This window comes from Phallusia mammillata, chromosome 8 (assembly GCF_965637545.1).
Source record: "Phallusia mammillata chromosome 8, kaPhaMamm4.hap1.1, whole genome shotgun sequence".
NCBI classification, from domain to species: Eukaryota; Metazoa; Chordata; class Ascidiacea; order Phlebobranchia; family Ascidiidae; genus Phallusia; species Phallusia mammillata.
In genome coordinates, this window is record NC_137259.1 from 4,536,108 (window position 1) to 4,554,175 (window position 18,068).

At 37.6% G+C, this 18,068-nt stretch overlaps 1 protein-coding gene across 2 annotated transcripts in view; it reads left to right on the forward strand.

Annotated features, from left to right (window-relative positions):
* Positions 1-704: 704 nt before the first annotated feature.
* Positions 705-18,068, forward strand: part of LOC145203615 (uncharacterized) — a 31,177-nt gene continuing 13,813 nt past the window's right edge. For both annotated transcript variants that reach the window (XM_080075870.1, XM_080075871.1), the window contains exons 1-2: positions 705-1,760; positions 17,396-17,690. In XM_080075870.1, the coding sequence (XP_079931996.1) occupies positions 956-1,760; positions 17,396-17,690 (1,100 nt within the window). In that variant the 5' untranslated portion in view covers positions 705-955. The remainder of the gene's footprint in view (positions 1,761-17,395; positions 17,691-18,068) is intronic.

Consider the following 18,068-nt stretch of genomic DNA (forward strand, 5'->3'; position numbering starts at 1 on the left):
CGCGGCCCTTTAGGGCACTTTGCGGGGATCGCGAAAAGGTGGAAGTAATTCTATATTCTTATTTGGCGTCAGTTTGTGCGGCTGAATAAGTTTAAATCAAAGTGAAAGTGAGAATCGACCGTCTTCATTGCTAAACAATAGGCTTTATTGCATGGAACTAACAAAAATGCAATTGTTCGCGCACAGTTGTAATGTTTTTGTTTTGTCTGTGATGTCAGATTTGGATCATCGTTTTGCGCAATTTTGCATAACTAACTAAAATTCTGCAATCAACTTTCGTTTTTCATACAAATTTAGGCTTACGCACCGCGAGCCCTTCAAATAATGGCAAAGGGACCCTTTAGAAAAAATAACGAAGAAGTTTGTGAAAAACTGAGTTAACGCAACCGAGATAAACTTTGTCAGGGATAGTGTATCATAAAATATGGCAACCCTAGTATAGTATTGACGAAAAATGAAATGGTGGACAGGTTTCTACTGGTTTAGGGTTTTCATTAGTTCAAGGTTGAGTTTAGGATTTACTATGACAACAATATGATGCTATAGTTATGATAGCGAATTCCAGCATATGACTAGCCTACATAAGATACCTATGGTATGAGATTTGCTTGCTTTGGCGTCGTATTGAACGTTTTGTCTGGTGTGACATTCGTATGAATAAACGGCTGACAAACTAGGCCTAACTTGAGGCTTAGTTTCAGTTCAAATGGTTGTCTTTGTGTTACAGTATGGCAGAAATTGAGATTATTGGGATGTATTGAACTGTTAATACTTGGAGAACATAGAAAAGTATTTAAAAGTTTACCAGCACTTTAAGCGGACTTGTCTGCCTCGAGTAAACAGCATCTATTTTGCCGGCTACTGAAAGCCTTTGTCCAGTCACTTTACTCTGAATGTTGTTGTTTTGCGTTCGTCACAGAGGTTATTGTTGCGCAATTATTGCTGCTAACAAAAGATGTTCGCACACGGTGAATGCCACCAAGACTTGAATTATCTGGTTCGCAGTGGCAACGGCCAAAACGGAAACTCTCAGGTTTGCCTGGACAAAGTTACTGGACGTTTTTTGTGCACTGAACTTATACACCAAAACGGCCTGCAGAGGGAATCAAAGGCAAGACTGACCAATGCAGCAGTTCATCGGACTAATAGTGATGGAATTTTGCAGTTAAATTGTTCTTCAAAGCGTCAAAAATCCCGTGGATTGCAGGGTTTCTGTAGAAAGAAAATCCCGTTGGATACGTCGCTTAGTACAGGTGCTGTTCCAAGTAGCCCGGGCTTACAAATCCCTTCCAATAACCGGAGTTATCGCCAATGTAAGGGAACTGGGTCAACTCACAAAACACAGACTTTTGACTGGAGGCGATTTCTAAGAAAGTCACGGGCACCGAACGAGGAATCAAACCGAGGACAACCTTTGGTTAGCGATTCGCTAAAAGACCGAAACCAGAATTCGACTTGGAGTCCAGACAGCCTGCCCGCTATCAAGCATTCAAGCAATTGCGTCAGGAGACCATCGCCTTCTGTCAAAAGTATCGCCCACACGATTATGAGCGAAGAGGCCACCAGTGCCAGCGATAAGAAATATCAGCTCTCCCAGGACGCTAGAACTATTAATCAAACGCAGAACGCTAGGACAACACTTACTCCCCTTGCTGCTGTCAGCTGTAAAGAAACGACTTCAAAGATTGACAGCATTCCCCTGACGAAAAAGGTATCAAGGGTTATTCAGGTGGACGGTGTTAGCTACAAAGTAACAATGGGTAAGTAGATTTACTAATAATTTATGGCGGTGGCGCATCATTTTTGACGTGATAATAGGCATTGTTTCAGTTCAATCTTCATGGAAGCAATGTCGTTAGATTGTTTCTAAGACTTTCAGTTTTTACCTAAAAGTCTCATAGCCTACTTGTTTCCTTAATTTGCTCTGAGAGGAGTGCAGAAACAAAATGATAAGTTGTTTGGGTTGTGAGTTTTTTTGAAAAATAACCTTACCAAAATTTAAACACCTTAAACTAAGGACTATGGAAAAACTAGCCGTAAACCACGTGTCAGTAACAAATTCTATGTATAGTTAGTATACTACAATGTTATGATGCGTTGACAAAAGTCAATCGGGTAAAAAACGATTAAGGGCAATAATAAACGTCATTTATTGTTTTATTGTTTCACCAAATGATGCAAACAGGCACTTTCAACTGTCAAAAAGGTTCATTAAGTTGATACAGGTGCATTATGATAAGAGTTAGCTATGAAATGATTATGAAAGCAATAGAATCAGTGTAGTGTTGCATTTCTTTTGGTTAGTTAGGTATCCGATTTAAAACCAATTATTTTAACAAAATGCCATAAGGTTGTGCATGTATCGCTAGATTTTTACTTTGCATGACAGAACAACATAACGCTGAATCGTAAAGACGTAAATTTTGTTATAAAGCAGAGTATTGTATAAAGGTAATATACGTTCTCAAAGGCTATTATGGATTTGTGCACGTTGTCTTAAATGAAATGTGAGAATTAATTTTGGCAAACCTAAATACGAAATTGCAACCGGGCATGCAGTATCAGAGTATGACTTTGTCAGTTAAATTCGATTGAGATACTGCGGTTCGTTTTACCTCAGGTTTTTTACATTTAAAAAAATTAGGCTTTGTGTTTAGTTTAGGCTTTAGTCCAGAAAGTTTCAATGAAAGTTTGCTGTAATGGGCCAAAAGGTGTTCAAATATTATAAGGTTACGCTCATTACATGAAATCACTGATTTTGTCAAATTGCCAGTCTGTTGTTTTGCTAACAACATTGTGCGCATTTAATTTAAGTAGACCTATATTTCTGTATTTAAACTAATCGTTGAAGGTTCGCTTTCTGGTCGTAACCGCATGTTCAACTGAATGGAATCTACCCGTAAAAAACGGTCTAAATATTATTTTAAATGCATCGTATCTTAATAATGCAAGCAAACTTGTTGACACATTATTACATCTCTTTATAACCTGCAGAAAAAACCTACACAAAAACAGGATAGTTTACATGCATCGTAGCTTTTGTTTTGTATAGGGACGGTTGGATAATTTATCACATTTTGATTGGTCAGTTGTCTATTACGAATTTGCATCATACAAGAAATTGGGCCAGTGTTATTTAACCGTTGACTACAGTCGTGGCACAGTTTGCACCGTAATTTGTTATTTATAAAACTGACCAGATAATGTTACGTAACGGTTATAAATTTCCGAGGACTGACCAACCAATGTTTTTACAGCCCAAATGTACACGATTCTGGGCTAAATCTTAGTGTTTCCAGCACATATATAAATCAACTTTCGGCCCTGTTTTGGTCTGAAAGTTCTTTATTTAACCAACTCATCGTGTTAAGAGAAGTACGAAATAAACTACTACATGTTCCGGTCAGTTTCTATGCAGTTCAATTGGCTAAATCTATAGCATGTGATCATACGCCGTGTCATAAGCTGGATTAGTTGATCCTAACTTAAGATCATATGGGCATGAATCAACATGCGACGTGTACGTTAACAATCCGGTGGTGATTTGGCGACAGATAGTGGACGAATGTTGTTGTTCCTTTTGTTACCGGGCGCCACTAGTAAAGATAATGAGTATTTCACTACTGGGTCAGTAAGCTGTCTTAAGCCTCGCGGATTGTGATGTCACAAGGCTTGATGTGGTTAACATACGTCACTAGATAAACAGTAGGCAAGTTCCGGGCCAGGTTCGAGTTTTGCTGTGAAAACAGTATTGTATTGGTTGGCTCGTGGGAAGGATAGCCGCTTTCTATATTGTGACAACGCTTTAACGTTGCGAATATTTATTTTTTCACGGTCGGTCCAAGTTTACCACTATTTCTCAATGATGGAAAGCTTTTTTAAGAAATCGCTGGATAAGAAATGGGCACGAGATTCGCAAATTCGAAATTCTTTTAAACTTTCCACAATGGTTATTGATATCTTAACTAAATACCTTTCTAAATTATTCTTGTTGTTTTCGGGTCAACGGAATATTGTTAACCAAAAAATTCAGGTCTATTACTCAAACACGTATAAATGTTAAATGCTGCCTTGTGACGTGGTTGCGTTTAATTCTTTTTTCCTTTGTTTATCGTGCACTGCACTACGTGCATTACCCTGATGAAGGCGACCTGTATAGGACGTCGAAACGTTGGTATAAAAAATACAATCGCCAGAAGAGCTCTATAAATTTGATTTTATGCCTGGCAGCAACAGCTTATATGTACGTAGAAATGTTATCCATTTTTTATTTATACCCTAATTTGCTTTGTATCGGATTTGCTTGCGTTGCAAAACAAACAAACCCTGCCGAACAAAACCATAACCTTTTCAATTGTTCAAATTTACACCACGTCGACGTTTTGCCTTATTTCGTATTCTAACGTCCAATCTGAGAGATGCCAGGGTTATCACGTAGCGAGGGGACTTCCCCTACGGATTGTACGTCATATTCCGTGATTCAGAGCTACTTCTATTGTACAATCGATTTGTCTTCGACGCCCCATAGGTTTTCATATACACAACACTATAGAACCGTATTCAACCGTGACGCATTCGTCTTAACAGTACGTTTTTTACACGTCACTGGTCAAATCGTTTCTAAGCGTTTAGCCACTATTAAATTTCGGCATTTCGTAATTTACGAAAATGGTTGCCTTATTTGCAGTGAGTGTGGGTATTAATATAGACAGGTTTTTGGAAACCGTTGTGTACATGGAACGGTATTAGCTTCGAAAAGTGTTCTATTCTTGGTTTTCCGTTTGTATACGCGCTAGACAGTATAACAACATGTTGTGTGTTGCCGCTGAGCTATTTACAAAACAATTTTGATCATGACGGCGTGCGTTATACTCCAGTGATAAATATGCCGTTTCCGCTGTTGCTGTTTTTGGCAAGGTGAGCGTTAAGAAGTATAAACTAAAATGGTTTGTTAGATTTTGTTTCACACTTCCGTAACACTTTAAAAAAGGTCACAAATTCATCATCAACTCTATTTTGGTTCTGGCCTTATAAACAACACTTGATATAGACTGGTAAACTTTAAAAAACAGGTTACAGTTTTAGCTGAGCGCTTTGACCGTGGTTATGCTCTTCTGATTGACAGTTGCCATGTAAACACGTGGAAGTTACGTAATCGACAACATGTTTAATTATGGCGATGCAGGGGAAGGTTTTTCACGCATCTCGTGTGTTACTAGTGATCAATTTATGTATAGCGCCTGTGATATTTTTACATGTTGCTCTTATGTAGCGACTGTGATACTTTTACATGTTGCTCTTATGTGTTAAGTCACTGTTTTTCATTTTTTCCATGTCCTATATAAAACGTTTGTTAAATTCTCATGGCCAATCTATTTCATCAGTATAGCAAGGTTTCTTCATTTAGTTTAAAGGTTGTTATCACTAGTACAGGCATTGTTTAATGTGTGGCATTTATTTTATAATACACTCTGGTGATATGGTTATTGGGTAATTTGCCCAAAGTAGGTAATTTTGCATTTTTAGGAGGTAATTACATTGTTACATTTTAGTTTTATGACTTCATCTTTCTACGACGTCATATAGTTGGTTATTTTGATGTATTTGAAACGGGCTGAATAAAATTTTATCTGGTTAATCTCGGGGATATTAAAAGGTTCATATGAACCCGTGGTCAGGTGGGAAACATACGATTGATCACAATACACCAGCGTGGTTAAGAAACAGGATATTATGCAAACAATTGGGTACGTTAATTCATACGACATGTGACATCATTAACGATGTGCTAAATACGAATTGAGCTACTGCGTGTGGAATGGATAAATCGATTTAAATGAACTATATAGTTAACAGTGCTGAAGTGCTAGGAAATAAGAAAACACGTTTGTGACTTTTTTCCTACCCAGGCAGTTTTTTTTTAGGATTGTGTTTTTTTAGGGCGCGTGGTCAGTGCTAAAATGTGTTTTTGGCATCAGTTGTAGTTAACTAAAATAATCGTTTTCATAATTGCTTTACACCAGTGGTTCTCAACCGCCGGTCCGCGGACCGGTGCCGGTCCCCGTCAACTTTCCTGCCGGTCCGCCAAATATATTACAATTTTACATATCGATTTAATTTTGTTTAATCTCAAAGAACCTCGTTTAACACATACGATATCAAACAGACAGCAGCAAACTTATTAATATGGAATTTTTCATTCTTCTTTTGAACCGCATATTTTTGTCGTAATTGCATTTTGGGTTGATTTTGAAAGTCCACCGGTCCGCAAAATTTGTTTAGAAAGTTTACTGGTCCGCCAACTTAAAAGGTTGAGAACCACTGCTTTACACCCCCAGCGACTGTGTTTATTCCATTGTTTTAAAACAAATGCTCATTGTTTTGGGTAACAGATTAAGCGACAAAGGAAAGAAACTAAATAGTTGGTGCATAACTGTTAGTAAGCCTTTTTTTGTGTACAATCGTTTGTTGGTTTGTTGAGTTGAGTTTCATTTTAGTAGTAACAAATACTAAGTTTGGTGTCAAAAATGTCAAACTTTGGGACGGTTCTCTATTTATGTTATGCAACCCGGAATTTGAGTGTTACTAAATTGTTTTTCTTGATTTGTTTCAAGAAGTAACGTTTAGAATTCCGCAAACGAAATAACACCACAAAGCCATAAGCGACTTGCTGTCCTTGAAGGTACTTTTACATTAAGTGCTAAACCCGCTTAAACCTTCATACAGTTCCAAGTAATATTGTAAACAAGTCATTGTACACAAGTTACAGTTTAAGTTGAGTCATTTACTTTTTAAAGTCATCGATGATTGTTAACTTTTTGGATACTTTTTAAGGCACGACGCTTATCAAGCCTAAAGTACTGCGGAAAAGTAAGTTTAAATCAATGTTTACTATTTGTGTTGGTTTTCAAATAAAGTTCAACTCGCAAAAAGGCTGTATCGATTGTAAGAAGTCATGTTATTTGAAAACCGGGATGTATTTTGTACCGAAAATTTTTATTGTTTAGTGCAGGGCTACTCAAAATTCATTTCTAGCTTGATACACAGATTGACAGTCTTAGTTTGTATGACGTCATAATCTATATTGTGACGCTTGCGATATCTGCTTTTTCGCATTGTTTATACACAATAGGCATAAATAAGTCTGGCGCATATGGTTACTAGGCTGGTAATACTCTTTTAAGTTCTACAAAATGTGTTTAGAACAGTTTGATTAAATGGGAATGATGTTTAAACAATAAATATACGCACGTATACCATTTATTGTGACTGACATAATAACCCATAATGTTTCGCGACCCCAAAATTATATTACGCGACCCCAATTGTGGTCGCGACCCACAGTTTGAGAAGCCCTGGTTTAGTGGGCCCCAACCATGTCTAGCTTGATTGCACGTAATAGCAATACGTAACCTAGTTTTAAGTGCAAACAAAGCAAGATTGTTGTTTTTGGAACAAAATAGCAGACTGCATCAGATCCGAAGCCACGGAAAGACTAATAAATTTGTAATGACTATTTGTTTTATGCTTGCAGGCCAAACGCGGTTAACCGACAAACCAGAAATTAATTACTATGCTTGGTATAATAAATCCAATTCAAGTTGAAATGTTTTTGTTTCTAAAACTACCTTTTATTGGTGTCATTTATAAGTTATGTTAACTAAATAGGCATACTGACGCAAATTCCGAATATACATTTAGGCATGTGTATTCAAACTGTATTCTCATAATTTCTACCGTCAAATCACTTGGAATTGATTGATGGCCCAGCTTTCAAATTTTGTAATGGATCCATAATTTTAATTGCTTAGTCTGGTGCAGTGTCGTTTTCTTGGCAGGAACAATGCCTTTTGCACTTTGCGCAATTGTTTCCTGTTAGAACTGCATCTTTTCATTTTGTTTCAGTAACAGATGTATGGAATTTTTTACCAGTTTAGAGCTGTGTTTAAACCTAAAAGCGATGACCACAGGTACTGAAAGGTTATTGTTTTAGTTGTTAGAGACCTAATACATTCTATTGTTTATTATAATCTAAATGATACAAAAGACGAAGCACATTTAACGTATGTGGCTCTATTGTAAAGTGCGGTCAAGGCATATAGTGTCCAATGTCATTCTGTTGTCTATGTGATTTCAATTTCACGATTGATCCATTAGTTCGATTGCAACGCATAAAATGGAATTGCTTGATTGATCTATGGTTGTCCTGACTGATTTTGCAAGCCCGTTCAATTTAACTAAAAGACATTAAGACACCCTATTTGTATGGGTTTGAATGAGAAAAAGAGTATAAATATGCTGAACTAATTCAATTTTAACTTGAAAATCAGACAACCAAGATCGCATTTTTTTCCTATTTTAGGAGTAATTAAGAGTAACATAAGATATATACCTGCTCTATATTGTGAAAAATATCCCGAGTAGTGTTTGGCGATACAACAAAAAGCATTGTGTCAATCCCAAGCTATCATACGAGCGGCAGGTTGCAGTAGGTCTATAAGCAATTATCTTGAGAGACACGTCCCTTTCAGTCAATCACTGCACATTGAGGCAGCAATCAATGCAGTAAGAGCTTAGATGCGAGTGTAATGCTTGCAATCTGAAAGCCTGAGGCTAGAGCAAGCTATTAATAGGCCAGCCGCAACCATAACATGAGGTAACGCATTTCCACACGAAGCTTGTCCTAATCTTACGGCCCCTATATAGGTCGGAAGTTATAAACCGGGTTTGATTGACTCGATTGGTAGATTGTGCACAACCGATTTGTTTAAGGTGATTCAATATCTAGGTTTTGCATTGAAAATGGTTAGGTTCCACATATTAGCTGTATTTGCCGCTGAGCACAAGTGCAGTATGTCAGATTAAGACGATTTGACCAAGTTTTTTGTTTAGGTCGTGCAGATTTGTACGTCAGATTTTTAGTGATTAAAAGTTAACGATACCAGTTTGCAAATAGAGCTTGTATCTTATACAAAAAATGCATACGTGTAAACAATGCTATTGCCATCATCGGTAGCAAAGTTCGTAGACTTCATATATAGCCGATGAACTTTTATGTGAACTTTATAAAGGCGATTAAGCCATGCTAGAGCGCATGTTAAACTTTCGTACTCTATTTTTAAACGTATACAATCTGTTGAACGTTATTTTAGCCGAATATTTTTGTGATGTATGTTGCTTTTTTTGGAAAAGGTGATTTTATTAAGGCCTGTAGCAAATAGATTCTGCATTTCGCTGGTTTGTTTAAGTAAAGTATACACGTGAAGCAGCAATTACCTGTCACTGCTATAGTTGAGCGGGTTTGTAGAATTCAATTATTCACCGCTTCCTCTCTGCAAGCACCGACCATAAAAGCATGCACATAACATCCTCTAGATTTCTAGTTACCGTGCAGTTTGTGTATGTTCAGCTAGTGGCGGGGCGTAATGGCTATTGGCCCAACCTGCCAAATAGGGATTGTATGAAAAGTTAGTCATCAGGTAGTAAGGCGTACTTGCTGAGATAAGCGTTACAGTTACTATTTCTTTAGATATCACCGTAGCGTAATTTTAAATGAAATTCGAACCTGTAATCGGCCGTCGCGTGAATGGGTCTTTGTTCATGTAGAATGTTAGACAACTATGTTTTTTTAAAAAAAGTATAGAGCTCTTCTGGCATTTGTATTTTTATATCGACGTTTCGACGTCCTATACCGGTCGCCTTCATCAGGGTAAATAACACTGAATGTGCGTAGTACAGTGCATGATAGAGAAAAGTACAACGCAACGAAAACATTGTGCGAATGATAAGGCCTCTAATCTTTGAGCAGGTGCCTGCAGAACGCTGAAAGCATCATCTCTGTTTTGATGCTATTTTTCGGCAGGATTAAATGTGGCAGGTCTTTCATTGTCGCTGTATCGTCATAATATATGTCTGGCATTTTTGACGAATTGTAGGTGCTGCTAAATATATCCGTATACCTTAATTTTTTGCGTGTGTCAATGATAAGCTTAAAAGCAAAAACAAGGGAGGTAATATGTTTCAGCATCTGTAACGTACCAAACATGTACATTTGAACACTAAACACGTCCTACCATTGTTAAGAAGTGGCCAAACCTTAAACAAAGGTTTGCCTGAGTTTGTTTTTGTTCGTCCCATTTTCGGTGTAACCATTCGGTGTAAACTCTTGGGAACACATGTGCTATTGGTTGCTTTAATCAATGTCACCGTATCATGGGCAAAATCGAAAGATCGACGTTCCATAGATCTGTAACAAATTTTCGGACTGTGGTTGCCCAAGTGAGAACAACATAGGAACTACAGTCCATTTACGGCCTTGCTGCGTGATTTTTCAACAGCGATTAGCATGAGAGGTTTAGCTTTCATTTGGTGCCAAATTTTACTGATTTCGTGCGCTAGTCTTTTCCATCACATGTTTGGAAATGTTTATTTCCAGGTGAAAATCAGTTGACAGTGTTACAAAGAACAAAAATCTCGCTAAAAGGCATCTTCAGTGTCTTATTTCAAACAGAATCTTTTTAACACTGTCGACTGATTTTAACCTGGAAATAAACATTTCCCAACTTGTGATACACATATCCTGAAACGTGGTAATCGTTGCAACAATGGCAACAGGGTATGATTCCCAGAATCAATTTACCAGGATTAATAACTAATCTTTTTTATTTAAGATTTTGGCTGAAAATACTGTTAGCAAACGCGCTAGGGCAGGAAGCCTTGCAATTGAAAGTTTAACTTTCCTTACTGCGATACTTTGAAACTGTAGCAGAGAAACCCTTAAAATTAAAAGCTTTTCGTTGAATTTGACTCCCTATCCGCTTTTGATGGTACTTTTTTACGTCTGCACATGCGTGACGTTGATCTTGACCCCGTTCAAGGTTCATTTAAGTCGACAACTTTGCGTAGGTGGGATCGGGTGAAAGTTTTGTGTGGGTTTTGCCTACGATAAACAGTGTCGGTTTAGTCACGCTCAAAGAAGCAGAAATTGTAGATATTTCACTAAGTTTGCTGTTATATAAGAGACATAAACTGTAAAAGGTAGATAAGCTGTTGATTATAGGTTCGTTCTGGTGGGCGAAACGTCAGCAAAAATACAATGTCTTGAAAAAACAACTAGTATTCTGTTTAGCATTACACCAGTTGAATGACAATTTTTTAAAATAAGATGCTGCTGCCAGGCATGATATATAAACGAGTAATGCTCTTCCAGCAGTTTTATGATAAACAACCGACGTTTCGACGTCCCATACGAGACGCCTTCATCAGGATAATGGCATATTTTAAAACACAAAGTTCTTATAAAGCGACAAAGGCATTTGCAAAAAAACACAAAAATAGCAGAATAATTGAAAACGTGTCAATTTTGTCACTTATAACAAAGGCGATTGTTAAAACGTCTGCAACAAAGTGTATTGATTATAATTATATACAAGCTCTTTAAAATTTAGGTTTTTTTCTAAGATTTTTAGAGTTTGACAGAAGATGTATACATTTTAAAAATATAGCATTTGGCAGCCTACCAATAACTTTTTGTTACAAATTAACGTTTACATTTTACCGTTTTTACTATTTATGTCGTAAGACTTATAATAAGCGTCCTAAACACAGAGCAATGCATTTTTCATTAGTGTTCGATTAATTGCATTATCAAACGCTTTACTTAATTGCAAATCAAAAGAATCGTTTACAAAAGTGGCTGCAAAACGTTAATTAGCACTTGTCTAATTGCCTTTTCGGTTTTTGGTTTGTTGCAGTGCGCAATTAATCACATCAGAGCCTGCTTCGGGCTAAGGTTGCTAAATGGTTTTTGAATTAAATTCGATATTTGGGTGATGATTCACTTTTTTCGCACAAACGTATACATGTGGTGTATATGAAGTCGTAGCACACAGTCTAACTTTTTCGTTTCTGTTACCCCTTGAACGCTTTCGAAGATACGTCGTAATATAGGAAACCATGATAGTATATGTCACGAAATTATCATGTTATGAGAACTAATTTTGCCAGGGTGGCGCTTTTTTTTGCTCAAATGGGCTCCTTTTTAACATCGAGTCGCGGGTTGCGTTTTTTAGGCGGGTTGAATAAAGTGAAAAACCATGACGTAAAAACTCAATGATGCTTTTCTGGCAAATATTTTCTTTGTATGGGCGTTATAGTGTCCTATTTAGTTTTCAACGTCCTATCTTATACCTTTGTATCGAAAACAGTTTATATTGAAAAACTACATTTAAGTTGCGTCTTTTGGGCCAGTTTTAACGAGCAGATTTGCGCGTTTTGAGAATTTGACCTGCCATCTACATGTGTTGTAGCACCTAACGTGTATGTAGGTTTGCAAATTCAACGGTATATATCTCTTCTTACACCAGTGTTTAGGTTAGGGGTGGAGTTTCGTTTTAACACGAACTTTTGCCTTAGTCATTAAGCCCAACTTCGTGGTGTAACGGCACGAACTTCGTTTCATGAATGACAGCCATCATAAACAATGTGTGACTATGGTTCTGTTTAAATAGGCTTCCGTTTTTCAAACTTTTCAATTTGTCAGTCTGTTTTAAGGGGGTAATGAATGTCAGTTTTCGTTGTTTTCCAGCAGTATAGCATCGTTTAGTCTTGTTTATGTGTAAAGAAGAAAATATATAGTATCCAAGGATACTTATTTCAGAGCCTAGCAACGGTAATTATAGTCTAATTATATCTTGACAAACTTTGTGCTTTTTCACTGTATTGGTATGTATGGGCCTGAAAATGTATGTAGTATATATTTATCAAATTGGACTCCTAAATGGTCGTTTTTGTCCGAAAAACAGCCTTTAGTTATACAGTTGGACTTTACCTTTTATCGTTTGGACTTGTGCAAAACGTTTTTTCATTGATTCAGATTTTTGTTAGTGTGCTGACCTACAGGCGTAAGAGTCAGTTTTCTGTGTATTTTACCGATAAATTGACATGATTTTGCTGCCGACCTTATATTCGTAATATGCCGAAACAGAGGCAAGTTGTCCGTCGTAAAAGATCTAAATCAAGCCGTGGACCAGAAAACGGTAAGTTTATCATTATACTGTATAATGTTTTTGTTCAAAAAGCCGCCTATTGTCTGTGATGTCACAATACAATGCAAACAGTATTGAGTGCTCAGAACATGTTTTGGTGTTTTTAGGCGTTTTTGTTGGTTTCTGACAATGTGTTGCAAACCATTGTTGCATTTTTGAGAGACATAATGCATTGTTTTCAAAGGGTTGGTACGCCACATTTGCTGCAAATGAACTGGATTTCCTATTGGTGTCTTGCTTTGGTTTACACTGTATGCCTTTACGATGGAATCAAGTCTTTCTGGGTGTCTGTTATTTACTTGCCACTAAAAACATGATAAAATTCTGATCTAAAAACTCTAACCATCAATTGTATTTCGCAAAAACTACGACCGTGTCTTTTTCCATTTCGTCTATCGATTGCCTGATCTGTCAAAAGTGCATCAACATTATTGGTCATGACACTTTGTGGCTTAATGCAACCGTCCGGCTTATTGGTAGGCAATCAACTCGCTTATGACATTCCTAACGTCAACGTCAATCAATCACAAATGTCGTAAAGGTAGCAAACTGCGTTTACCAGCATCTATTTCAGAGAGAGAGGCGATTTTTGGCTCTTACTGTACACGCTTTTTGCGCCCTAAACTGAATAGAATTTCAATACAACTGGTAATGTTAAAACACTAAAGACATTAGGTGGTTAGGAGATTGCTTTTGATAGTTTTTTAGCGTAAAAATTGTGTAATGTGTAGATGATTTATACAGCAAGTATTGAAAGAAGCACTGCGTATGTTTGTTATGCCCGCCATGTCATTTCAATGTTCCGTCCCAGCGGACTTGACAGGATATTTAGTTGAATTGTTGACAGATGACTGTGAACTTTTAGTCACCGGTCTAAGTTGGCTGAATGTCGGTTGTATATATAAGTTGTTGCTAGCTATACTGTTACCGAACAACAGCTTTGCATGAGCATTTTGTAGCGGTTGTTTTTTAACGAGTCTAGAGGGGTCGTATTCAGTGGAAAGTGTTTTGGAACTTGTAAGTAATGTTTGGTGTAAAAAGTCGCGTACAGATAACTAACTATTCAAGCCTATGTCATTGCGAATATCGTTCGTTTTAGACAAGTGTGTAAAATATAAAAAGTTTGTTTTCACTCGTTTTACGTTGAACATGTGGTTTTGTGGATCTTAATTTGTCACTGGAAACATTTGCTTTTGTATGGTTTGGCTCTGATCTTATATATACGTTGATGCCAAATGCACAAAACAACGCTAAACCTGTTTTAAACGTATTCTTTACAAAACAGCCGAGAGTTGCAAGCGGGCCGGAAATCTGAGCCCGAAACCGAAAGTGTAAGCCCGAAGCCTGGCCCGAACCCGAAACGTTTTTGATAAGCCCTTTTAGGCCCGAAATTTTGATTGACAGGCTATCCACGAAAGCCTTGCAAGTTGCAACAAAGGGTGAGAAAGAAAAAAGAGAAAGACAACAAACACAATGAACAACGGTAGACAATGGGGTAAACAATACGTTTTATAGTAGGGTGGGCATACGTTCAAAGCCACAGATTTGTTACTAAGCTGAGTGATTTTATTTGAAAAAAATGACTGACACGGAACGTAAAGTCAGGCCCGTTTCAAACCCGTTTTCTCACAAATACCTGAACCCGGCCCGACTTTTAACTTTTTTTGTATGTTTTGGCCTTTAAGTGTGCCGTGATGAAATGTGTCTTTTTAATGTTTCGGAAACGTTAAGCTTTAGAACTATTTCCTTAAACAGGGGCTAATTGAAATTTGTGTCAAATAAAAAAACTAGTTGTTTTCATGTTCGAATTGCCTACTTTGTCAAAACCCGTACATAATGCACTTAAAATCTGTTTCCAATTAAAACAAACCTACGTTTTTTAAAATGAAATTGCGTTCAAGTAGCATATTTTACATCATGGTACTTTTCCATTTAAAATCTTTTTTACACGAGTATAAATGTTAATGCAAGAAACTTCCATGCAAAAATATCTTGCAATGGCGCTGTTACGCTTTTATATCTCGTTGCCAATCTGCCCTTTAGGGATCTCGAAACCACGAGTGCACCGCAGTTTTCATTCATAAATTATTATCCACGCCGGGCGAAACCATTGCCCCCAGCGCCTTGTTAAATGCGAAACAGATTAGTTTTGAGCCTCTAATTTTTAAACTTGACGTTGGTCCGCCTTCGCTAAAAGCCTGACTTAAATAATTGATAGCCTGTTGGCTTGATATGTCTTGATCCTACAAGGTCCGTACAACAAGCTAATTGTGTCAGCTGTCATTTCGAAATGCGTGAACTTTTATGTTTTTGTTCTTGACAACTATGTTGAGTAAAAACCGCCGATCGTTTGAATTTTGATAAATGCAGATGGGAAAAAGGCCCGCTGTCTGGGACGTCCATTACACAAGGTAATTCAATTGCGTGTCACAGACGTTTACTGGTCGTCACTCAAATGCAGAAAAGTTTACGCGCAGTTCAAGCAGTGGCAGTCTTGAGGTTTTTGACATAAAATTTCAAATGTGCAATACTAAGTGTAGACTTAACCCATTGTTAGATAGTAGTGAAGTCAGTTTTTGATAAGCTAAGCTAGGTTTTTGTGCAACCGGAAAGCACTAATCAGATATATTTTTGCTTTTTAATCGTTTTTTATGCTTTATGCTTTTATTTTGGCAAAGATTAATATTTTATTGAGGTCAATTTTTAACGACATTGAGTTGAAGTAAATCTCTAAATTAATTTCATGAAAAGAAAAGTATGTTAAACCATACATTGCTGCTATGATATAAGTAGGGTAGAAATGCCAAATTTAACATGAAAGTTGTCTAAACTTACCCTTATCGGCCAGTTTTGCCTCTTATCGCCGATTCTACAAAACCGCGCGTTATCAGTATTGCAAGCAACCGCACACCCTCGGAACAAAACTGTCTAAAAATGCTACAATTGAAGGCAATGCAAGTGGTGCAAATTTAATATTTTATCCAAAAGAAATCGTAAAAAAGCATCAACCCAATAAATGATAAGCTGCAGACAGTGCACACTGTTTCGACCTATAAGATCTCATCAGTACATCTAGTGACAAGACATACACTGTATTGGCTAGTGTAGCCATTCAACGGCACTTCAGTTTGTTGGGAGTAACAGGCTAAAACGCTATGCCTCACCTATTCTGTTCGGTGCCACAGCAGGGCATAAACTAGCCAATACGGCCTATCTCTTGTCACCAGCTGCATTGATGAGTCCTTACAGCAGGTCGAAACAATGTGCCCTGTCTGCAGCTTATCAAAGAACATCGTCTTTAAAAACAGTTTTTGGGTAAAAAGTATGTATCGCCAGTTTTCCTTTAAGAGTGCATTTCAGTGCAGTCCGCAATCTGGTAACATTTGAGATGTAGGAGTGTCAGGGCTATAGCAAACAGACATTGTGTACACAGGATACTTGCATCTGTTTTTCCCTACTATCCGCGTAAACTATGTCCGTGTGTTTTAATGTGCCGAAATTTGTTTTCACAAGCTGCCTCCCGCCACGACAGACGTTTGAAGGTAAAAGCAATAAACACTTGTTGGAATTTTGCTGGGTTCGCAGCTGCAATTGCAAACACTCTGATCGTGCTACTCGAAAACTGTTTTAGGCTGTGTTGTGTAGTTTATGAGCACTCTAGTATGTTTTTTTATACTGTAAAGTGTGAGTTACGTACAGTGCGCATAGGTCCTGTATCCTTGATATGATGGTCAAGTGTTCTATATGTGGGCGACGATTTTAGATGTTTTATACGTCACAGATAACTGCAAAATGCAATTCAAATTTACAGTTTTAACTTTTTGCGTTTTTTGTTCGTTCAATGAGATTTTTAATGCACGCTCAGTTTTGATGCGTAACACTTCTTTTGATGGACGGCATTATGACAGCAGGATAGCATGCCAGCAGGACGTATTTGAATGAATTTGATATGCCAAACTCGTTCGTCGTACTACTCCACACACTTTTGCTTTTTACTTTACCTTAATAGAATGTTTTTGCCCACAAATGAAAGTGCGTACCACCGAATTTAAAGTTGTAAGGCGGACCGGGCGTTTTAGGTCGGTTTCGGCCTTGATAACAATTATAACTGGTTTAATTCGGCCCTGAATTTACACTTGGCCTCATTTGTGTCACAATTTTACCAACTTTGGGGCATTATTTAAAAAGAAAGAATTAGTTTGGGATTCAATTTTTGGCCCGTTTATAACTCACGTAACTTAACGAAAACGCTCGGAGCAGGGCGCAACTACCTAGATTAAAAAGCCTTGTGCTAATCTAAATCTGTTGTTGCGCCTACACATATTATAACGAAAACGTATTTTTCGCAGAACCACCTGCGCGAACATCGAAAAGACAATCCCCTGTTATCAAGAAAATCAACCTCAACGGCACCGGGCCCTTGGAAAACGGAACCCTGGGGGGGTCAACCTGTTCCAGGTCCGCCAGTGGCCAGGTGGACCGTCTGAGCAATTTATCCGTGTCTGTAGGAAATACTCCGTCACTACGAGGCGACCCCACGGCATGGGATAACGAGCGAAATGAAAAGTCGACCTCGATTGACCTCTGCGCTAATGACGTCGTTGACCCAAAACTGGATGATGCTCTTGACCACGCTGCCTTAAGGTATATCTTCTTCAAGATTTGATTTGGAAGTACTTAAGTTAGTAAGGCATTGTTGATCACGTGACCTGCCCGTAGCAGTGATTCAAAATCGTTTTTTATCGTGAGAACAATAAGAAGAATTTTATTTGCTCTGTTTCAAAAAAATGCCGAATGAACTAAAATTGATACCACACCCAAAAAAACAATAAATTACCTTTTTCGGGCAATTATCCACAGGTTACTAAAACACGTTTGGAAACAATAAAATATGTCGGTACATAGTATATTGGTTACTGTTCTTTTCTAAAATAAAAACAATGACAACTAAGTGAAGGTTATGCAATCCATGAATTTTGTTGTACAGTTGTAAGCGTATAGTTTAGACGTGTTTGCAATTGT